This window comes from Pipistrellus hanaki (assembly GCF_964339955.1).
Source record: "Pipistrellus hanaki genome assembly, chromosome: 6".
NCBI lineage: Eukaryota > Metazoa > Chordata > Mammalia > Chiroptera > Vespertilionidae > Pipistrellus > Pipistrellus hanaki.
In genome coordinates, this window is record NC_140508.1 from 14,946,638 (window position 1) to 14,969,817 (window position 23,180).

General features: G+C 53.0%; 2 protein-coding genes across 2 annotated transcripts in view; one reads left to right on the forward strand and one right to left on the reverse strand.

Moving 5' to 3' along the window:
- The window catches only part of ABHD12 (abhydrolase domain containing 12, lysophospholipase), a 65,656-nt gene extending 54,180 nt beyond the window's left edge, over positions 1 to 11,476 (forward strand). Inside the window, exons 7-13 of the mRNA XM_084887110.1 lie at positions 3,434 to 3,563; positions 5,055 to 5,092; positions 5,613 to 5,692; positions 7,247 to 7,329; positions 9,204 to 9,282; positions 10,267 to 10,394; positions 10,845 to 11,476. Of these exons, the coding sequence (XP_084743236.1) occupies positions 3,434 to 3,563; positions 5,055 to 5,092; positions 5,613 to 5,692; positions 7,247 to 7,329; positions 9,204 to 9,282; positions 10,267 to 10,394; positions 10,845 to 10,884 (578 nt within the window). The 3' untranslated portion in view covers positions 10,885 to 11,476. The remainder of the gene's footprint in view (positions 1 to 3,433; positions 3,564 to 5,054; positions 5,093 to 5,612; positions 5,693 to 7,246; positions 7,330 to 9,203; positions 9,283 to 10,266; positions 10,395 to 10,844) is intronic.
- A 1,894-nt stretch (positions 11,477 to 13,370) lies between these two features.
- Positions 13,371 to 23,180, reverse strand: part of PYGB (glycogen phosphorylase B) — a 35,902-nt gene continuing 26,092 nt past the window's right edge. Inside the window, exons 15-20 of the mRNA XM_084887090.1 lie at positions 22,927 to 22,985; positions 21,203 to 21,344; positions 19,030 to 19,237; positions 17,264 to 17,398; positions 16,083 to 16,149; positions 13,371 to 14,805 (exon numbers count right to left, since the gene is read on the reverse strand). Of these exons, the coding sequence (XP_084743216.1) occupies positions 14,653 to 14,805; positions 16,083 to 16,149; positions 17,264 to 17,398; positions 19,030 to 19,237; positions 21,203 to 21,344; positions 22,927 to 22,985 (764 nt within the window). The 3' untranslated portion in view covers positions 13,371 to 14,652. The remainder of the gene's footprint in view (positions 14,806 to 16,082; positions 16,150 to 17,263; positions 17,399 to 19,029; positions 19,238 to 21,202; positions 21,345 to 22,926; positions 22,986 to 23,180) is intronic.

Consider the following 23,180-nt stretch of genomic DNA (forward strand, 5'->3'; position numbering starts at 1 on the left):
GGAAAGAAGAGGGAGAGGGCATGCTGGGATGTGTGTGTGTGTGTGGGGGGGGACCTTACTTGTTTTGAGGGGATTTAAAGGCTGGGTGTTTAGGGGAGGATCAATAGAATATTCATCACGTGTGTGCTGCTGTTACAAAATGAGATCTATCCTCTTACCTTCATCTGTCCTAGGGTGTGGTTGATAATGGCACTAATTTGAGTTCTGTTGTCCCCCTGAGTAGGGTGATGTAAGCTAATTCCACCGGGTTGGGGAGGGGAAGTGCAAATGCTTTATTCTCCAGTGTCCCAGGTTTAGGGAAGATACCATTTACTAGGTGGCTGCAAACTGCCTGGCATCTAGATTTCTTAGGTCAGTGGTCGGTAAGCCTCGGCTCTCGAGCCACATGCGGCTCTTTGGCCCCTTGAGTGTGGCTCTTCCACAAAATACCACCAGCGGGCATGCACTTACAGTGCGATTGAAACTTTGTGGCCCATGCTCAGAAGTCGTTTTTTGGCTCTCAAAAGAAATTTCAAGCGTTGTACTGTTGATATTTGGCTCTGTTGACTAATGAGTTTACTGACCACTGTCCTAGGTGGCTGCAAACTGCTGTTTATCTCTCAGTTTCCCTATTCTGCTTGTCCTGGCTTACTAGCCTGTCCCACTCTAGTCTATGTTTGATGTGTAGCTAGTGGGCTCCTATCCTGTGGTAACTGTCTGTTAAGGTAATAGAAGGGGACCGGTCCTTCAGTGAGTGTCTGCATGCAGCCGCCAAGGGCGTCTCTGTTACAGGCAGGCACTAGTGCCCTCTGTGAGCAACATTTTAAATGTGGGCGATTCTGTCTTTTTTCTTTATTGGACTCAAGACTTTCTCTGCAGCAGGACATCAGATGCGTTTTATGCTTGGGAGAGTGTGTCTTATTGAGGTTATGAAAACAGGAAAAGGAGCTGCTAAGAGAGAAGATTGTTATTCTTGCCCCTGCGGTATTTCTTTCTTGAATAAATCAGAGGGTTTGCCCCGAAGAGATCAGGAACCCACAGTTTGATGTAAGCTAAGAACATTCTACTTCAGTGAGCCAGGAAATACTTTGTATTAATGGTGAGCAGCTGGCTGAGAAATGTATGCCCCGCCTTCGTTCTCAGCGGAGAGAGTCAAGGCGGACGGCCACTTGGCTGGCTTATCTTGACCTTCTTGGAGGGCATTGTTGTCCAGTATGCTCAGACTGAGGATATGAGTGTCATGCTAGTTAGTTCTTGTTGTTGTAACAAATTACCACAAACTTAATTGTCTTAAAATAGCACATATTTATTGTCTTGCAGTTCTAGAGGTCAGAAGTTCAAAATCTCTAGGATCTGAGCTAAAATCCAGCTGTTGGCAGGGCTGGTTCCTTCAAAAGGTACTATGGGAGCATCTGGTTTCTTGTCTTTTCCAGCTTGTTGGTTAAAAAAAAAATTAAAAAAAAAAAAAATATATATATATAAAATTTCAGAGAGGTAGGGAGATGATGTGGACGATTCTTTTTTCTTTATTGGACTCAAGACTTTCTCTGCAGCAGGACATCAGACGCTTTTATGCCTGGGAGAGTTTGCCTAACGGAGGTTATGAAAACAGGAAAAGGAACTGCTAAGAGAGAAGATTGTTATTCTTGCCCCTGCGATATTTATTCTTTCTTGAATAAATCAGAGGGCTTACCCCTGTAGAGATCAAGAACCCACAGAAAAGGAGAGACAGAAACATCAATGATGACAGGATCATTAATCTGCTGCCTCCTGCACATCCCCTACTGGGGATTGAGCTTGAACCTGGGCATGTGCCCTTGGCCGGAATCGAACCCGAGGTCCTTCGGTCCACAGGCCAGTGCTCTATCCACTGAGCCAAACCAGCCAGGGCCTTTTCCAGCTTCTTGATGCTGCCCGCATTCCTTGACTGCTGGCCCCTTGTATCTGCATTACTTGGACCCTGACTTTTGGGGCCTGGGGTCATTTTATGGTTAGTTTTGCCTTTTTCTTGTATTAGTCTCGCTCTGTTGTTGTTGTTGTTGTCTGTCTCTCAGACTAAGGTGATTTAAACCACCTTCTATTCTGTAGCTTTAGTTGGGAAGGGTAGATTCTTGTGATTTATTACCTGCTGTTATTGCTCACCCATTCTGGCTGTTTGTTCAGCCATTTGTCTGTTTCTTCAGTCGCTTGCCAGGGAATTTTCTTAGTTTCTTGCTAACCTGCTTCACTTTCACATAACATATTTACAGGTTCCAGAGAGGGATGTGGGCCCTCAGGAATGGTTATTTTGTCAAGACAGTTCCTGGTTCCATCAGGTTGAAAATTAGGGTTGGGGAAAACTCTGAAATGAGGATCCAGAAGTCAGTTTGCCCATTTATCCCTTTGTCCATGTTAAAAGGGATTTTCTGTGTCTGCTCTGTAGCCCTCAGGATAATGAGAAGGGCCAGCCTTCTTCCTTTTCCTCCCTGTGCTTCTGCCAAGCAATGGAATCCAGTATATTAAGTCTCTACATTTCTAAGCCCTACAAGAGAGAAATTCCACTTCTAAGTATCTCTTCCTGTTCCTGTCAAGTCTCGGTCTCTCTGTGTGTGTCTTTGTCCCTCCCTATCCCCGTGTCCCTGCCTCCCACTGTGCCTTGAGCCTCTGGCCTTGTTTCTCATATGACTTCTTCCCTAATCTGGTGTCTGGGATGCCCAGGGGAAGTGACTTTGTGGGTTTACTCTGTGGGTTTTTGCTTATGCAGCAGAACCTGCTTTTTCTGAACCTTATGATACTTTCAGATCATTTGATGATGACTCACTCACTGCTGAGCTGGTGGAAATGACAAGGGCACTTGACCTTTCCTGGAGACTGGGTAGAAGGGCCCTTGGGAGGACCCGGAGTGGAGGAGATGTGTTTGGCCTTCCTCCATTATGCAAACAAGATGTCTAGAGCCCTTGCCTCTCTGGTTCAGAGTTGCCTGGAGCCTGGAATTACCTGCACCTATCCTGTCATCCACCCTGTTTCTCAGCGCCTCTCCTGACTCCCTTGCCTATTCACAGCTGGGCTGAAGCTGAGCCAGGGCGCCTGGATTGGGCTGAGGGGTCCTGGGGCAGGCTGGGCTCTCATTGGCCTCTCATCCTAGACCAGCCAGGCAAGCCCCCCGTGTTGGGGAGGTTGATGTCCCAGCAGGACCACTCCATTCTTTGTTGCTGCTCATCAGGACTCAGTCTAGGGCGTGGGACGGCCTTTGGGTTCAGGGGTTGTAATTGGGTAAAGAGGTGGGAGAAGTAGGAGCCAGTCTGAGGGGACACCCTCCTTGGGGAGCTCTGGATGGTGACCACAGTCATGGCAGAGATTTGTTTTGCCCCTAATGGTCTGGGCCTGCCTGTTGAGAAGGAGGGGAGTTGAATCTGCCCCCAAGAGGTTCAGTGAACTGGGCTTGACTTCCTTCTCTTCTGCCTCTCTCCCCCAGGTTGGGGTGACTCAATAGGCACGCCGTCAGAGTCGGGCATGACCTATGACGCACTCCATGTATTTGACTGGATCAAAGCAAGAAGTGGAGACAACCCTGTGTATATTTGGGGCCACTCCCTAGGCACTGGGTAAGAGTTCCAGCATGTGAACAACATAAACCGATGAACAAAAACAGATCCAGAGACAGAGCAGCATCAATCAGACCGTCAAACCTCAGAGGGAAGGTAGGGGAGGGTGGGGGTAAGGAGGAGAGATCAACCAAGAACTTGTATGCATGCCTATAAGCCTAACCAATGGGCACAGACAACAGGGGGGTGAGGCCATGAGTGGGGTGGTGGGGCAATGGGGGAATAAGGACACATATGTAATACCTTAATAAATAAATAAATTTAAAAAATTAAAAAACAAAAAAGAGTTCCCAGCATGGCATGACCTTTTGGAGAGCAGGTCTTCATGGAGCGACCTTCCAGCCTGGGCTCCCCCAGGGTGCCCTGTGCCCTGCGGCTCCTGTAGCACCATCAGTTCTAGCAAGCCTTGTCTCTCGTCTACATGCCGGGCAGGGGATGCATACCAGAGAGACCATAAAGGGTTGAACTACTTTAACTCCTCAACCCAAGAAGTGACTCGAGACACACATGGGCAGCTGTAGGGTGGTCTCCCCCTCCTCAGGGAGGATGGGCAGACTCAGCCCGAGGTTGTGCCCTTGGGGAGACAGAGCAGAGCAGACCAGATGGGGTTCAAGTTCCAGATGTACCTGGGCTTTGCATCTCCTGGTTTTGGACTTCGTGTGCTGGCCAGCAAGCCCCAGTGCTGGGGCTCTGATCACTGCTGGGGCATTTGTACCCACTGGGCCACACAGGCCGTACTTGGTTTACCGGGGAACCTGGGGGAGGCAGCGGTGCCAAGACAGGAAGCACTTAGTGTTCCATTTGGGGTCACCTAAATTGTTTTTGCTGGTGTGAGGTCCAGAATGTTTCTGAAAGATCAGTGCCCAGAAGCCCAGGACTTTCAGCAACCCTGTCTTTTCCTGCCGCCTTTCATTCAGGTGCAGTGGCTGCGACACCTGTCCAGGTTGCTGCTTATCCTGATAGCACGCTGCCTTTGGGCCGGGCTTGCAGGCTGGGCGTTGTCGGGGTCAGGGCCTCCTGGCTTCTCGTGGGGAAGATAGCCCTCAGCAATGTGTCCGGGAAGGGGAGGGGACCAGGCCATCTTGCCATGGCTGTCAGCAAAGGACATGGCTGGTATGGCAAGAGGCCCCCAGAACCATGCGGTGGACACAGCCTGCTCTTAGCTGTCTCAGGAGCACTCGCTCTAACCAGGTGTGAGCCGAGGGGCAGTGTTGTGCAGCCCGAGGGAGGCTGTTTCCGGTGAGGCTGCAGAACCCGCCGTGGGGACATAAAGGGTCGCTGTCATCGCAGTCCTTGACAGAGGGCTTGGCTGAGGCTGGGGCAGCCGGGCCCACCCACAGTCCTAGAGCGTTTTTGTCTCCGCACCCCCTCCCTATAATGCTACCAACCTCCTCGCAGATCCCACAGCTTCTCTGCTCACTTTCTGGTTTCATATAAAACAGTTTCTGTCAAACTTCAACTGAACTGTTTTGTTTTGTTTTCTCTTTTCAGAGTGGCAACGAATCTGGTGCGGCGCCTCTGTGAGCGAGGTAGGGGCTCACGTGGCATGAGTTCTGGTGTGTGGGCAGGGCTCCTCTCGGTCCCGGCTCCCTCAGGGCAGGCAGAGCGCCTGGGCACCGGCTGTGTTCCAGGCGCTGCTGTGAGTCTTGTGAAGTGCCTGTGCTCCGTGTCCCCTTGGAGCCCCTTGAGCTGGGCATTGAGGCCAGGGCCTGGCAGACCCTTAGCTGCCCTAAGCCTGCATCCCCCAAGGGATTCCTGAGCAGTGGGTGCAGCCTCACCAGGAACCAGGCTCCAAATAAGCAGCTTTACCAGATGTGGTTCTCAGGAGGGACCCATGGCCGCCTGAGGGTCCCCTGTGTGGGTATTCTCTCATGCCAGTCATGTGGGAGGGCCTGAGGGGTGCAGCTGGCCAGGTTGGCACCCAGCTTCCACTGGCTTTTCTGGGGGGGGCTCCCCTTCCCATGGACCCCCAAGGGGCCATGGAGCTTGTGTTTTGTCTGGGCTTCTTGCCTATCTCCCACTTTCCTGTTTATTTTACCAATAATCTAGAGACGCCTCCGGATGCCCTTATATTGGAATCTCCATTCACTAATATCCGCGAAGAAGCCAAGAGCCATCCGTTCTCAGTGGCAAGTACAGATCTTATTTAAAATGGACTTATTTTCATTATTTATTACTATGAAGTGACTGTAGTAAGTATAGAAATAATACCATAAAAAACAAATATTTAAGTATTCTAATGAAGGCAGATTTATTAAGAATTAATCTTTGTTTAGTTCTGGGCATTGGCTTGAATCCAGAGCTGCCCAGGACGTTTATAACTTTGCAGCCAGTTAGGATGGGTTCACAGCTCAGTGGCAGGACCCTCAGGAAGCCTTGCCCCCGTGGCCTGGCTTGCACACCGGCAGTGTTCCCTGTGGGGCTCAGCCTATGCTGAGGGTTGTTATCCAGCTTTTTCCTCAGGGGTGAGCTGGTGAGTGCCTTCCCTCCATCCCCACAGACAGTGCTGAGCAGCCAGGCTCTCACTGTTGAATTTTGGGGTAACGTGTTGCCTAGAACAGTGGTCGGCAAACTCATTAGCCAACAGAGCCAAATATCAACAGTACAACAATTGAAATGTTTTTTGAGAGCCAAATTTTTTAAACTTAAACTTCTTCTAACGCCACTTTTTCAAAATAGACTCGCTCAGGCCGTGGAAGAGCCACACTCAAGGGGCCAAAGAGCTACATGTGACTCGAGAGCCGCAGTTTGCCAACCACGGGCCTAGAGGGACTTCCTCTGTGGCCTTTCCGTTTCCATCCCACTGCTTCCTGACTGGCTGTGTTTTCTGTGTCAGCCTACCATCTGACCTCACACTGCTCCATTGCTGACCAAGATTCCTCTTTAGCTTATTCTTTGATTTTGCTTTTCTCCCAAGTTGTATGGACCCCCATTCCTCTTTTCTTTCTTTTTAAAAAAAATTTTTTTTATTGATTTTTTTACAGAGAGGAAGAGAGAGGGATAGAAAGTTAGAAACATCGATGAGAGAGAATTATCAATCAGCTGCCTCTTGCACACCTCCTACTGGGGATGTGCCCACAACCAAGGTACATGCCCTTGACCGGAATCGAACCTGGGACCTTTCAGTCCGCAGGCCGACGCTCTATCCACTGAGCCAAACTGGTTTCGGCCTCTATTTTTCTTGAGGTGGTGGCCCTGATGTCTGCGGGATGTCTGGTCTCTAGGCTGCTGCTCTGAGGTGTAGGAGCCCTGCTTGCAGCCAGCTTTTGCTACAGCAAGTTGGGGGTCCTCTTAAGCAGGGTGTCTGTGGTCAGGGCACAGAGGGGCAGGGGTACCCCAGTAGAGCCATGGTAGAGCTGCAGGTCAGTATACTTAGGAAGCAGGGATGTTCCCTGGGCACTCAGCGCCCACTGTCTGAACCCTTGACCTTGGCTTTCCATGTGGGTATTTTATTTGGTTGATTAGTTGATTGATTGCTTTTAGAGAGAGGAAGAGGGGGGGAGAAAGAGAAACACCGATCAGTTACTTCCCTATGCTCCCCGATCGGGGATTGAATCAGGGTATGTGCCCTGACCGGCAGTCGAAGCCATTACCTTTTGGTGTACGGGACGACACTCCATTCAGCTGAGCCACACTGGCTGTTTAACTGACTCTTCTGCACATTGCTTCCATGTCTTCTTCAGGTATATCGATTCTTCCCTGGGTTTGACTGGTTCTTCCTCGATCCCATTACAAACAGTGGAATTAAATTTGCAAATGATGAAAAGTGAGTACTGTAGTAGAGCACCTAATTCTTCACTTAGAAAAACACCGAGAACCTCCAGGATAAACCTGCTCAGTCACATTAACCAAATAGACTTTGGTTCTCCTCTAACCTCTCCTTATAGAGGGAAAGCAGGTAGAGAGCTGCCTAGAGAAAATGGAGTCTGGGAAGACGGGAGGATTAAAGCTAGTGACAGCAGAGTCCGTGTGGTTTGTATGTGAGAATATTTTGGCAAAACCAAATCCTGAATGGGTGTTAAAGCAGTAATAGTAACTATTATTCAAAAACTGACTTTTCCTCAGCCATTTAATTGATGTTGGCTATGATTTCTATTATGTAAATCAAAAGTAAATATTCTACTTAAGGGCTCATTCTCTGAACAATGTTCATATTCTGTTAGCATTGTCTTTTTTATATCTTCATTTCATCTCTTAATTTTTTTAAAAAAAGAAAGGAAAAAATTCTTATCTAAATATTCAGTTAATACCTAAAAATCTACATTTAAAAAAATATTTTAAACAATGTATTTTATTGATTTTTTTTACAGAGAGGAAGAGAGAGGGATAGAGTTAGAAACATCGATGAGAGAGAATCATTGATCAGCTGCCTCTTGCATACCCCCTACTGGGGATGTGCCCGCAACCAAGATACAAGCCCTTGACTGGAATCGAACCCGGGACCTTTCAGTCTGCAGGCCGACACTCTATCCATTGAGCCAAACCGGTTTTGGCAAAATCTACATTTTGAAACAGAATGTTGAAAATAGCATATTTTCCCCCTCAATTATATTTTTTGGTTCTAAAAATAGAACTAAAATTTGAGCAAAAATTATAAGCAAAATACCTGTTTGTAAATACAGTTGTTTTTCTAGAACTTAAGAAAGAATTATCTGAACAAACTGGACTTTTTCTAAACAACAGCAATGAGTGCTGTTCTCCTGGGCAAGCCACCTTGGGCCCTGCCCCTAGCTGAGTGGTGACAGTTGTGGGGTCCAGCAAGCACTTCACCCCCACGGGGCCCAGCCCTCACCCACTGGAATTCAGGAGCCCCCTCTTGGGGGGCAGGTCTGTTGCCAATTAGTTGCCTCTTTCAGAGCAGGTAACAGGAAGGAAAATGCCCACAGTAGAAAATCTAAGAAAGTGGATAGTTCAGAGTTTGATTCGCTCCACCCTGGCAGCGGAATGCGGTCAGAGTGGATGGGATGACGAGCCCCCGTCCCAGGTTCCGCCAGGTGCCAGGCTTGCCCCCAGCACTGCCCTCCTGGAGCCCCCAGGCAGTGATCAGTATGGAATCTCTAAGACCAGGTGGGTGCCATGTCCACCCGCTCAGCATGAGGCCTCTGTGAGGCAGCCAAGAGACACTCGGCCATTGTGTGGTTTGCTAAAGGGGTTGAAGTAAGTGAACCTATTGGAAATGTTAATTTACTAGTAAACATTCAAGAGTGACCTTATGTGTTTTATGCCAAAGATAAATTAGAGGATATAGACACTTACCAACAGATGCCTAGTAACGTTCATTTGTAGTTAGTTTCTTGGCTCTCCTAAGATATTCAGTTTGTAAATACTGTTCTGTAACTTAACAAAATATTCTAACTTGAAAATCATGTTCAATTTTCAGAAACTATGCAGAGGCCAGATTTGGTGAATAAATTGATCTCTAGGTTTGACGGACACCTAGAATAAATGCTGATAGAAACATCTCAGAAATCAGCTTTTAGTTCTCTAGTAAAAAGCAGCCCAGCAGAATTAGAGCTTTAAACAGCATGGTGAAATACTCCCTAAACCCAGGTCCCCGCCAAGGGTGGGCCAGGGTGCCGGGAGACCCCAGCCGTCGCCCTGAGATCTTGATCTGGTCCGTCCTCCCTCCTCCCTCCACAGCGTGAAGCACATCTCCTGCTCTCTGCTCATCCTGCACGCCGAGGACGACCCGGTCGTGCCCTTCCATCTTGGCAGGAAGGTGGGTGTCCGTGAGCCCCTGGGCGGGAGGCACCTGTCAGGCACACGTTCGGGCTGGACTGGGCACAGGCAGATGACAGGCGGGGCCTGCTGCTGGCAGGGTGGGGGTCGGGCTAGAGAGCCATGCCGTCCACAAGAGGAAGCATACAAAATAAGTAAACATTTCCTAGGTCCCAGGACAGGGTCCTGGCCTGACAGAGACTTGTCTACAGGGGACCCAGCGGGAGGGCTCGCCATGTTTTGGCCGGAGGATAGGACCCCTTGATGACAGGATCCTCCAGCCCCGACTCAGGAGTCCCAGTCCGTAGTGTTGACATAGACTCTCGCATTTGCTCTCCCGCCTTTGGGGCTGGAGCAGTGCTGGAGGAGTGTCATGTAGTCACAGGGCCTCCGCATTTACTTTCGCTGAGTTTGCTTTGCCTTTGCTGCCACGATGCGGGGTTAGAGTTGTAGGTGAGCGTGAGGCAGGAGACAGCATTGCCTGGCCAAGGTGAGAAAGGGGCAGGGGCAGCCCAGAGGGGGTGGTGCCTGGGCTACTTCCCCTCACAACAGGCCCGAGGTTCAGGCGAGTCTGGGCTCTGTCTGGCTGTCCTGGAGGAGGAGGAGGGAGGGGCTGAGAGAGCTTGTTGACTGGCCTTGACCAGGTGTACAGCAAAGTCTGAGGTACCTGACCCATCCCAGCTCCCCAGGCTGAGCCCTCAGGGCTGCTCCCCGCTCTTACACCACCACATCACCCAGGGCACGTGGTACGGGCTCATTCGCCTCCCCTCAGGAAGGGGGCAGTCTGAGAAGCAGGTGTGGGGACAGGCCGAGGGGCTGCGCCTGGGCTGGGCGTTTGCCAGCACTCTAGCCTTGGCCATGGCAGGCTCCTGGGCTGTTTGAGGGGCCATGGGTGCCTCTACGGGCCTCTGTTGAAGAGGAGGCCACCGGGCAGGTCACTACAGGACCGCCATCTCTGGGCACTGACCTGCCTCTCTCTCCTCAGCTCTACAACATCGCTGCCCTATCGCGAAGCTTCCGAGACTTCAAAGTTCAGTTTATGCCCTTTCACTCAGACCTCGGCTACAGGCACAAGTACATCTACAAGAGCCCTGAGCTTCCTCGGATACTCAGGTGAGAGACTCTTCTCCTCAGGGATGCCGTCCTGGGTGGCGCCAGCGTGGGCCGGACATACAGCAGCTCATCCACTAACGCTGCCTCAGTGGGAGGATTCACGAGCCTTTTCTGTCCTCGGAGAGGAGCGGAGTGTTTATCGCTCCTCCCTCCTGGACTATTGCTGTGATCTCCCGGGTACAGGTTGCGCAGGCCCACACAGGGGTGTGTCTAGCACAAGACATATCATGTTCAGGTTGTCATTTCCCCTATCATTACAGAAAAGTTAGACCAGAGTATAGCTCTGAAGCTTAAGAAGCGCTCATGAGCTGGTCTTTCTTCCTGCCTGTCGCTGCCTGTGATGCCATTGGTGCCCTGCCTGTGGCTCTCCAGGCTCCTGCTCTTTAGAGAGTTGTGAGGACAGGGGGAGGTGGGGTCTTGGGTTTGGCTGACCGTTGTCCTCTGGCCTAGGGAATTCCTCGGGAAGTCGGAACCTGAGCTCCAGCACTGAGCTCACTGCCTGAAGGAGCATGCAGACCTCTGCCCTTCTCCCCATTCCTCTGACCAACCCAACACCCCGGAGACCGGGTGCAAGTGTCTGCGGTGCGCCTGGAGAGAAGCCTTGGATGCCAGCGAGGGCAGGCGGAAGAGGCTCTGGCAGACTGGAGGCCAGAAGCATGGATTTTTGTGGAAAATGTGAGTGGCAGACATGTGGCCCTCTCTCCTTTCTGCCACGCAACCTGAGCTCTTGCAAAAGGTAACACAGCAGGCCAGCCTCCAGGCAATCAGTCCCACACTTCTGAGCTGGGCATGGAGAACAGGGCAGGAGGTCTGAGGTCTTGGGACCACACTGAGCTTTCCAGCACCACCCAGGAGAATGTGGGAGACTTGGGCCCTGTCCCTTCCCAGCACATGCAGAATGGACTCTAACGGTTCCATCATCCCTCTGCCCTATGTACCCCGCTTGCCTTCTTTGATGTCCCTGCCTCCCTAGGCAGGTCCCATCACTCACAGAGGTGCCTGTGATCTGCATTTCCTCCTCTTTCTACCCACCTAACCTGGCCCTAGACTGAGCATTTATTTAATAAAATCCGGCGGTGGTCTGTCTGTTGTCTTTTCAGTTCCATCTCTAGCCCCACCCAGAACCTGTCCCCACCCCAAGCCACTCAGTGCCTGGCCACATGGGTGGAGGGGTGCCTTCCAGGGAGGGGCCTTCTCCACATGTGGCGGATGGTATTTTCCTAAAATATAGGCCTACATAAGTGACCCTTTCAACCTGATGCTTATTGGACATGGCCATGTCAGAGGATGGGCATTGGGGTCTCACCATGGACCCCTATTGACAGGGCAGCTGCTGGAGTACAGGGACTTATGTGGCCTATGACCGTTGCCACCTTCACTCGCCTGGTGGTGGTTCTTGTCTCGTTTGGCTTTTTGTCAAACCAGCTTCTCTCCCCTGGCACTGGTGACCTCTCAGAGAACGGATTTAATAAGAATGTGGCCTTGAGCTGCCCCCTCAGGGTGTATCCCAGCTCAGGGTAGGGAAGCCACCTGGGAAACAGCCTCTCCTGAGGGCTGGCCTTCCTCCCCTTGGTCCTGAGACTCTGGAACAGCAGTCCCAGCAGCTCAAGAATTTTCTGAGCTGCTGGGACCTGCCTGCCTGTCCTGCAAGGCATTAGGGCCAGTGTTAGCATCTGCTGATGCTGGGGACCCTCCCAGAAATGCTCCCCCCCTCCCCCCCCGTGTAACTGCTCTGGTTCAGAGGCTCCGAGAACCACTGACCACCAGAGGCCAGAGCAGGCTACACCCCTTCCCGGGGCACTTTAGAACTGCCGATGGCGCTTCCACATCTGGGAGATGCACTTTTCTCAAACTGGATTGAAATGTAAAGACACTTGTCCTGAAGTTGATGTATTTTCCAGGTGTGAGCACTGCCCATAAGCACCATTGTCCCAGGCTGGGCCCGGCCTGATAGCATCTTTCAGTGTAACTGCTCTGCGTCAGAGGCTCTGAGAACCACTAACCACCACGTGTCCCTGGGCTGGACAGCCCTTTCATGATGCTGGGGTGCTCCCTGGCTGTGTCCCTGACACGCAAAGCCACCTTCTCGGCCAAGGAAGTGGGTGTGATCTGCTCCTATTATCTCAGACCTGCCTGTTCTGCCTGGGTCCTTCGTGGGATTTTTGTTTGTTTGTTTTACTTTTTGTCTATGTGAAAGGCCTCAGATCTTTATAGGTTCCTGACAGGCCGACTGAAGATGAGGAAGCACAAAAAAAGGAGCATTGAGTGGACAGCCACTGGCCATTACCTCAGTCAGGTCCAAAGGACCCTACTTGATGGCTTCTTAGCTTATTACCTGGGTCCAAGGCACTAAGCTTAAACTGTGGGTAAGCATTGACCCTGGGTTACAAAATCAATGCATGGTCAGGACCAACACTTTATAAAAAAGAAGAGATGTCGGTATGCATAGCTATACACTGCAGTTACACTGTCCTGGGAGCCACAGGACGGGGATGGGAGCATGCATTCCCAGGGCACATCCCCACCTCCAGGAGAGGCTCAGTGTCACTGCCCCCAGCAGGTTCCCCATGCTCCAGGGTCCCATACTTCTCAGGGTCTTTGGTAACCCTGAGCCCCAAGTTTACACCACTCCTGGTTTTTATTCACCTTGCAGCTATACAGTTTTGGAGAAAATATTTTTGGGCATTCTGCCTGCCAGGATGGGTGGCAGAAGACAGGTGCAAAAGAAGCCAATACATTTCCGCACAAAAAGCCCACGCCCAGAGGACAGTTTGCCAAGTGACTAGATTTCACGGTTCTTGGAAGAACTGGCAGTTAGGCACACCCAGCTCCCAAGTCTCATCAGCTGGGACGAAAGAACTTTGTCTTCAGTCCCAGGACAACGGCCGTAACTGAGCCCATCTCCCCTTTAGGAGGGAGGACTGAAGCCTGCCCCAAGCTGACCCTGAGTGAAATGCCGAGGCCAGGCCAGCCAAGTGTGGGCAGGAAGTTTTAATCAGTTTCTCATACGAGGCAATAACAGCAAGTGGCACAGTGATGGTTGCATACAGCCTGAGGGACAGGGCAGTGGGAGGGTGTTGGGGGTATGGCCACAGGCCCCAGTGGCTCTGATGAAGTGTGGCCTTGAGCAGGTCCTCCATGGCCTGGTTCTGAGAGCAGTCAGGATGCAGGATGAGGGCAGAGCCTGTGATGCCAGGCCCAGCATGCAAGGAGGCAGAGCCTGGGGAAGGTGCTTCCATCGAAAGTTCCCAACAACCCGCGGTGAAGGGCACCACCTGCCCTTTCTGGCTTTCTCTGGGCGGCTGAGGTGCTCACCTGCCCTTCCTGGCACCAGCCTGCTATCTGGGCAGAGTGGAAAGTGGGCTGCCCTCTGGGCCCACTTGGTCCTTTTCCAGGCCAGTGGCTCTGGTGGAAAGGGCAGGCAGAAGTGATTCAGCCTCCCTCAGCAGGGGCAGCAACCCTGCCCCAGGCCCCACAGCCTGCAGAAACATCCCAGAATTGCCTTCCCTGACATGAAATTTCAAAAGTACAATTTTTAGTTACTCACCAAGAAAAGGCTTCAGCTAGTTTCATTTCCTTGTGAACTTTAAAAAAAAAAAAAATTTTTTTTTTTTTTTTTTTTTTTTTTTTTTAAAAGCAGGACCAAGCTAGCTTTGCACCAGCCAGCCTTACATAATCGAGGCCCCCTAGATGCTGGACACAGGTGTCCTCCCCAATGTCACCCACAGTCATGCTGAGGCCCTTTATCTGATCAGTGTGGAAGCCCAGGGCCGGAGCGCCCACAGGGCCGCTGTAAAGATGGTTGGAACACTGGCCCTCCCCGCCTGAGCACAGCTGGTTCGGCGCGGTTAGCCAGCCTAGGTCCTGCAAAAACTCTTCTCCAGGTTTCACCACTGCTGCTTGCCAGACCCCAGGATCTAGAGGCTCCAAACTTAAAACAAGCTTACAGCGAGGTGTGGAAGGTCTCGGAGGAGCCCACTAGGCGGCTTCACCCATGTCTGGGGTGGAATGGCCAAGGGGGCAGGTGGGCTGAACGGTGGGGCCAACTGGGCAGTGCTATGAACTCAGGCAGCATCTCACTTCAGCACCTTTCCTTTCCTGTCTATCCACTCCCCCAACCCCCACTCCAAGCCGCCACCATGATCCCCAAGCCCTTCCCTGAAACAGCACTGAAAAAAACAGGGACAGCTTGGAAAATGGCATGAGGCGCGGAGTCAACACAGAAAACAAAATCCCCTGGTCCCCTCTGTGCCAGCTCCTAGTCCTTGGGGATATTGGGGGTCGGGATCTGTAGGTCAGAGGGCTCCACACCCCAGATCTCCCGGGCGTACTCCGTGATGGTCCGGTCACTGGAGAACTTGCCCGAGCAGGCGATGTTCCTGATGACCTTCTTGGTCCACTCCTTGGGGTTCTGCAGAGAGAAGGATGTTTCCGGGTGAGTCTGGGCTCACTGGGCGGTGTGATGGAAGAGGAGAAAATGGCCATCATACCTCACTGGAGAGGTGAGCTGCCAAATGACCAGATAAAAGGGCCAGGAGCCGGCACAGGTCCTGGCCCTCGAATGCTCCGCATCCCACTGGGGCACAGCCCACACAACACAAACAAGCACTGCCCGGTGAGTACTTGCTACCAGGCGGACCCAGTTGCCAGGGAGATGGCCAGGTGGTCTGGCCAGAGCCCGCAGCTGCCCCAGACTGCAGCCACCCCGGAGGGCCTCCGGGAAAGGGCCACTCCTTGAGGCCCAGTTTAAGGGAAACGAAGGTTCCTCCCACAGCCCTGCCATCGCCTTAGCCCAGGCCCCGCCTGTCCTTTTGCAGAGGGCACATCGGGAGTTGTTGGGCAGACAGCAGTTTCCAAATGCAGGGGGCAGAGACTGGCAACAAATCAGAAGTACAAGTCCGAGGCCTCATCCAAGAACCTGCTAACAACTTTGGGAACTAAACCAACGGAACCAAAATTCTGCAGTCCCCTCCCACTGCCATCCTCTGAGGGGTACACAGGTGGGACACGCACAAAATCCCAGAGAAGGGAGGGAACAGGCACCTGGGCACATCCTCCTCCACTCCCCCAGCTTGGGGCCTGGGTCTTCCCACCAGATCCCGCGTGGACTCCTTTCCGGGCCACACCAGGGTGGACACACCAGGCCATGGGGGCCAGGCACGCTTTGCACAGGAACCTGGGATGAGGTCCTCTCTTTGTCCTCCATCACGTGGGAAGCTGGCAACACCCCTGCCTCAGAAAGGCTCCTCACAGCCATATGTTCCTCGCTCTGCTGATTGAAGCTTTTACCTTTCCAAGCAAGTGTTCACACTCTCATCTTAGACATGCTTTCTGGGTGCACTGCCCCTCAGACCCGTCCTCTTGAGCTGATCACCCACTCCTCATGCCCCTGATCACACCCACGTGGGACGATCAGACTAGGGAATAACCCCTCTCCACCCTCTCTGTACGGGAAACATGCCAGGTGGATGGCAGCCTGACCCCAAGGAGCCAAAAGGCTCCAGCGTGGCAGGTAAGAGCAGAGGATGGCTAAGACGCCCTGAGTGGCAGGTGAGAGAAGCAGCGGGTGCCTGCTCTGGGCCACAAGCTGAACTGCGACCTCTGGAGCATCCTAGACAGCAGGATGCAGATGCACCCTGAGGCTCCCCGGCCTGTGCCGCCCCTACCAACTCAGTCTGAGCACCTTACCTGGTACAGCTGGTCCACCTGGGCCTGGCAAGCCACGTATGCTTCATAATCCGCAAACACCTTGAACCTGAGTCAGGAAACAGGAGATCAGAAACCAGCCAGCAGGCCACGGCCATCTGTGCCTCACGCTCTGGAGCCCACCTGGCTGTAGGGGCTGCTCTGAGCAGCACTGCTGTCCTGGGGACACTACTGAAGAACATGACTGTAACCCAATGTTCCTTTAAAGAGGTTGGTGTTTATAATGCACGTGTTTATAATGACTGTAACCCAATGTTCCTTTAAAGAGGTTGAAGCTGCACACCTGAGGTTTCTTCCCTTTCCCCGCCTGGCGGGAAGGGCACAGGATGGAGGGAGACGGGCTCTACATAGCGGTCAGTTCTCAGGTCTAACTGGGCCAGGAACAGGTGATACAGGACCCAAAAATGCAGGACTTGTGAATACAGAAAAGCATTTTTGTTTATAATTGTGTCAGAAACAGAATCGTTAAAAGTCCTTACTCGACCAAAGCCCGTGTGATTATGATCTGGTCTGGCTGAAGCCAGCTGACAGCAGTCATCAAAATGGAACAACTAACCGCAAAACCACCAAAAGTGGAACAGGCAGTAATTCTCAGCATTCGCCAGACTCAACTTTTAGCAATAGGTTGGAGCAAAGAACCGTCATGATGGCAAATGGTACTGCCAACCTGTTCCAGGTTACCCGGAGCTGAGTTAACTGTGTCAACTGCGTTGTAATAAAACACTAATTACACTGCAATTTATGTCACAGGTTAATTACACTTGAATTCCTTTGTGTCACCATGGGCCCATGTTGCAGCCTTAGACCCAGACACCTGAGAGGAGTCCCGCCCACACAGCCCCTCCCCTCACTGTCTGTCACATCTAGATGGCCAGTTGGTGCTGGGCCCTGGGCTGGACTGTGCAGCAGGCAGTTCCCACCACCAGGGTGCTCACAGCACACCAAGTGTGGCCAGAGGCCACTGCAAGCTCTAGCCCTGGGGTAGGGAACTTCTCAAGGTGAGGGCCCGAGGCCCTGCCCATGGCCACAGTTGGGAGGGGCGAGGGGGTATAAGCCTCACCAAGGCCAGGGTTCACCCCCAACAATGCCATTTTCAGCCCACCATGGGGACCCAGCTGTCTGGCCTTCAATGGGGCGGAACACCACGGGGAGGCCGGTCCCACCTGTCGTGGTACAGCAGCATGCTGACGATGTCCTTGAAGCAGTCTGGCTCGTTGGGGGAGAAGCAGCCATCCCTGATCTGATCCACGGCCTGTCTCAGCTCGGGCAGACGGTCGTAGTACTCTTGGGCATTGTACCTGTGAGGAGGCGGGTGGAGTCAGCTGCCAGCCAGTGTCTGCAGGCGGAAGTCTTGGGGCAGGCAATGGGCACACCCCTCCCCAACCTAGCACTGAGGCAGAGGGTCCAAGGGCTACTGGGCCCTGGAGAGAAGGTGATGTGCTATGAGTGCTCCAGTTACTGTTTACAGAACCACGGTCCCTGAGGATGTGCAATGGTGCTCATGGCTCCATCATATTCCCCTAGGAGAGGGCTCCTAAAACCTGTAATTCTGTATCCCTACCCCCTATTTCCACTCTGCAGGCCATCACGAAGTCAGAACAGATGGGTAATCCTAGTACTCGGAATGGGACAGGAGTCTGAATGCGGGGTGTTGAAAAGGGCATGTAAGGTGTGTACTCTCAGGCTGACAAGGACCAAGTTCTGACTTTTTAGGTGACATTTGAGTTTTTACCTGGCTGGTGCCTCAGGCCTCACCAACTCCCCAGGGAACTTTTAGGCAATTAGGCAACATTGTCTTTTCTTGGTCATTATTGCTCAGAATTAGGCTGGGCCAGGACTCCTAGAGCATCCAAGCTCGTGGAAAACAAGGCAAGACTGAGAAACTGTCACAGATGGGAGGGATGTTCTGGATGGATCCTGGGATATTAAAGGACAAGCCATTCATGGGGAAATGGTGAGATAAAGGAAGGACTTCAAAAAAGAACATCATGCCGAAACCGGTTTGGCTCAGTGGATACAGAGTCGCTCTGCGGACTGAAGGGTCCCAGGTTCGATTCTGGTCAAGGGCATGTACCTTGGTTGCGGGCACATCCCCAGTAGAGGGTGTGCAAGAGGCAGCACATCGATGTTTCTCATTGATGTTCCTAGCTTTATATCCCTCACTCTTCCCCTCTATAACAACTCAATAAAATATAGTTTAAAAAAAAAAAGAATTCCTTCTAAAAAAAAAAAAAGAACATCATGCCATTATTGGTTAATTTTGACAATGTTCCACACTCATTAACGATATACAAACAATAGGTAAAAGTGGAAGTATATATGGCATGCTGAACAGTCCTTGCAGCATTTTTGAAACTAAAACCATTTCTAGGCAACTGGGTTATTTTACAAAATTAGGCCAGGCAACCTCAGCAGTGGGCCAGCCTCAAATCAAACCACAAATTGGTCAAGAGTATTCAGAGCCCTGAGGGCTCCTCCTACAGATACCAGAGCCTTCCACCCTTTGGAAACACTTGGTCTGGCCTTGGCCGGTTTGGCTCAGTGGACAGAGCGTCAGCCCGAGGACTGAGGGTCCCGGGTTGGATTCCAGTCAAGGGCAAGTACCAGCTGCAGCTTTATCCTTGGCCAGGGTGCACACAGGATGCAACCAATGTGTCTCACATTGATGTTTCCCTCTCTCTCTCCCCATCCTTCTTTTTTTCTCCCTCTCTCTCTCTCTCTCTCTCCCCATCCTTAACACCGAGTCTGGTTCCCTCCGACTGAGCTGTGGAGAAGCACAGGGCAGCCAGCTCCTGCCCAAGCTGGATGTGCGCAGACAAGGCCAGAGTGCCCACAGCCACTCCCCACCCCCTGGGTGGGATGCACCCTGACAAGCAGAGGTCTGGCCTGAGCCCCTCACAGCCCTCCCTGGGCACGGAGAGGGACCCACCCTTTCTGGTCCAGGGCCTGGACGTCTTCCACCCGAAGGCCGAAGATGAAGAGGTTCTCGGCCCCGGCTTCCTCGGCCATCTCCACGTTGGCACCGTCCATGGTGCCGATGGTGAGGGCCCCGTTGAGCATGAACTTCATGTTGCCCGTACCTGAGGCCTCGGTGCCCGCAGTGGAGATCTGCTGGGACAGGTCAGCCGCGGGGATCACTGCGAGGGGGTAGCACAAGAAGGCATGTCAGCCACCAACTACTCAGCATGAACCACAGATCTGCAAGAAACACCCTACTCTCTCATCCTGACCCCGAGGCGGGGGCTCACTCCAGAACGAGCCAGAGCCCTTAGGCACCCCTGCAAGTGGCCAAGGCTGGGCACTGCCCACCCTCCCGGTAAGGGCTCCTTTCTTGATCCAGGCAGCCTGAGGCAGACGGTCCAAGAGGAGACCCTTGAAAAAAACATTGAAGGTGGCTAAGGACCTTTGTTCTGAAACCTTCCAGGGTCAGAACCCAAACAAAGCCTGGTGGGGTCACTCCCTTTCACCCCAATACCACTTTTGTCTTATTAAAAAGTCTGTCTCGTTAGATCACGTCAAGAGGAGTCTGGACTCCTTAGGAACCAGAAGCCTAGAAACTGTGGAGTGGGGAGGTGGAGGCCTTCCTCCCACTCAGCTCCTCTGTGCCGCACACGGAGAGAGCCCTGCAGCTGCTCCCAGGAGTGCTGCCCGGCGCCGCCTCTGTCCCACCCGCCTTGGCAGCTGTTCCCACATCCTCAGCTCATGTGGAGCTGATCCTTCCCTAACCCACCGGCAGGCACTCAAGGCCAGCAAGTCCAGAGCCCAGCCCTCTTCAAGGTCAAGCCAGGTGCCAGTATAGAGAGACAGGGGCATCTTGGCCCCATGCAGGCCCGCCCCACAGGCAGATGACACAGCAGATACAATAGTAGATACACTGCACAGCAAGTCTAAGAGCTGGAGGAGAATGTAGGGGCCTTGACCTCAGGTCTGAGGCCCCAGACTGGGCATCTCCCGAGGTCTGTTCTAAAGAAGCACAGGAGCCGGCCCCAAATAACAGTGGGGGGCGGGACAGAGTTTCAGGCAGCGAACAGCCGTTAAAACACATTAGAAGCTTTAAGCGACAAACTGAGCACACGTGGTCAGTGGTCCATGGCGGTGGAACCACAGGGACGGTGCTGATGAGAGGCCGAGCTGGCGGAAGGAGGGAGCACAGCTTCACTCAGACAAGGTCCGGGAAGCAGCACACGGTCTAAACCATGCACGTGTCTGTTACTTGGCACCAGAATCCAGGCTCAGCTTTGCACCATCTGGATGGGCAGATGCTGTCCCGCCGGAGCCTCCAGCAGCAGCCAATCTGGGAAGGCCCGAGAGATGAGGACAGCCGTGCTAAGGCACACGGGGCTGCGGGCCTCCCTCAGAACCTTCTCCGATGGCAGCCCTCATCCAAGCAGTCTTCCCAGGGCGCCCTAAAGCGGAGCTGCCCCAGACCGAACTCTCAATAGAGCAGACTGTCACCGCGCTGCCTCAGAAAGGACAGATGAGGAAGGACTGGCCCAGATGAGCAGCAGGCCATGCTCTTGAGAGCGAACAGGGGGTGATGAGCAGAAGCATCCCCGGAGGTGGGGGAGGGAAAGAAGAGCCAAATGGAAGCCCGTCCTGCCAGCAAGAGCGAGCCCAGCCCTAGCTGGTTTGGCTCAGTAGATAGAGCGTCAGTCTGTGAAATGAAGGGTCCCGGGTTCTATTCCGTTAAGGGCACATGCTGGGGCCATAGGCTTGATCCCCAGTAAGGGGAGGTGGGGTAGGAGGCAGCCAGTCAATGATTATCTGTCATCAATGATGTTTCTCTCCCTCTCTCTCTCTCTCTCTCTCCCTTTCCCTCCGTGAAATCAATAAAAATTTAAAAAGCAAATATTATTTTTTAAAAAAAGCAAGCCCAGCAGCAGCAAGGCAAAACGGAGGGCCCAGAAGAGAGGAAGGGGAGGGACAATGAGATCAGGGCAGGAACGAGAAAGCACAGAACAAAGAGCACCCAAGACTGAGAGCAATTCCGCACTGAGCGGGGACAGAGAGCTCCCCAAAGCCTTTCAACACCAGACTGAAGGCCCACCCACGTCGCGCCCGGCAGGGGCAGGCTGTCCGGCCTGACACGGCTTCCCCGGTACCTTTCTCGGCCAAGGACACTCGGTAGTTCTCTAGGAAGATCACTTTGAGCCGGTTGCCCACAATTGGATCGTGGTTGACAACATCACCGATGGACGTGACCAGCTTGATGATCTTCTTGGCCAAGTAGTAACCGGGAGCCGCCTGGGAGGAGGAGGGGTACGCGTGAGCCCGCCTGTGCTTGGGGCCAGCACTACTGCTGTCACTGCAGCCCGGTGCTGGCCACGCCGAGGCCGTGTCCGGCTGAGCCGCCCGTGTGTCCGGGTGGGTGGCTCTCAGAGGGGCCGCGGCCATGGCAACCCTGCGTGTCCTCCACTCAGTCTGGCGGCAGACTCTGACGGAAGGAGCTGCGACCCTCCCGGGCATGACGCCCCCCGCCCTCCCTCAGCTCTGCTAGAGCACATCTTGACGGCCACATCCCCCGTGTGCACGTCTGTCAGCCTCAAGCTTGTTTTAAAAAATTAGGAGATAAAAGAAAACTACCACCGTAGAGGAAAGACGGGAACTAAAGGACACACTGAAACATACCAGAGGCGGCAATCAGAGCCAGCAGGCCAGGGAACCAAAATAACTGCAGGGGAAGGAGAAAGAGATGGAGACAGTCTCTGATGATAGGGGGCAGCTGTGTTAGGCACTGGCCGGGGTCCTGATTCAAACAAACTGCTCAAGATGTCTGCCGCTTGAATGCCGCAGTGACAGTGGTCTTGTGTGGTGTGTCCAGGAGTCTGCACTGTGGTTTGGGGGAGACATCACTGTGAGGATGAGTGAAGGGCTGAGGGGTGAAGGGCTCCAGTGTCTGGGTTTACCCTGAAACGGTTCAGCAGAAGTCCAGCTATGAATGTCCTACAGTTCTTTCTACTTTTCTCTAGGCTTGACATTTTTTATACTGAAATTCTGACAAATGAAATGTCATAATGTCTAGCATATGCTTCTGAAATAGCAGAAGTTGGGCGTGGGGAGTGGGCAGAGACCAAACAGGGTGAGTGTGGGGCTGTCTGAAGTTGTGGGCTCACAGAAGGGCTTGACATGGAGCTTGGGGGCAGAACACGGAGCTCAGAGGGAGAACACGGAGCTCGCATGTGCCTGAGTCGGAGGAAAGGACAGAGCCTGGCCCCACCTGAGTCCCCATAGGAAGCTGTGCCCAGAGCTCACTCCCTGATGGCACAGGCTGCTGGGGGAAGGGCAGACGGTGGGTGCTAGAGCAGAGCACGATGAGGCCACCTGTGCCTAACGGTGACTCGCTAGATTCCAAAGCACGTGCCACAGGAAATGCGATGAAATAACGCCCAGCGGAGCCCAGAGCAGGCTCACATCTGGTCAGCGAAGCAGCCAGCAACCTGTATCCTCTCAGCATGAGTATGTGTGAGGGGTGGGGTGGGGTATAAGCTGGGGCCCAAGAGCCAGGAAAAGTGTGGAAGGGCAGTGGAAGGGTACCACCCCATCAAATGAAGGGGCCAGGAAGCCACTGGAGGCTGCCCTGGATTCTGGGGACCCATGTGCTGGGCAGGCAAGGGTCCCATCTAGCTCCGTCCTGCTGAGCTGATGGAGACTTGGCCCCCGTGGAGGCCAGCGGTCCCCTGGCAGTGAGTGCATGCCAGCTCAGAGCCCCCGCAGCATCCGGTCGAGTGGGCAGCGGGTGCCCATGTCGGGATCCAGCGGCACTGCTGGAAAGTGTGGTGGTTTGTGCATTCTGGCCAAATATCAAGCAAAGAGGGCGTCACCTCACCTTACCCCCGATTATGACAGTCCTGGGCACACAAGCCTTGGCAGGGTCCTTCTTTATTCCTGCAGGACAAACAGATTCAAGTGAGCCGCCGTGACCAGTGTCCACAGAGGTCAACCCAACACAGGGTAGGCATAGCCACTGGGCCCTGCACACCCGCCAGGGAATCCCACTCACACGCGTGCCCCAGGGCCATGAGGAAGGCCAGCCAGGAGCAGACTCTTCCAAAGGCCCTGGAAAAGCTGCACTGTTTCCAG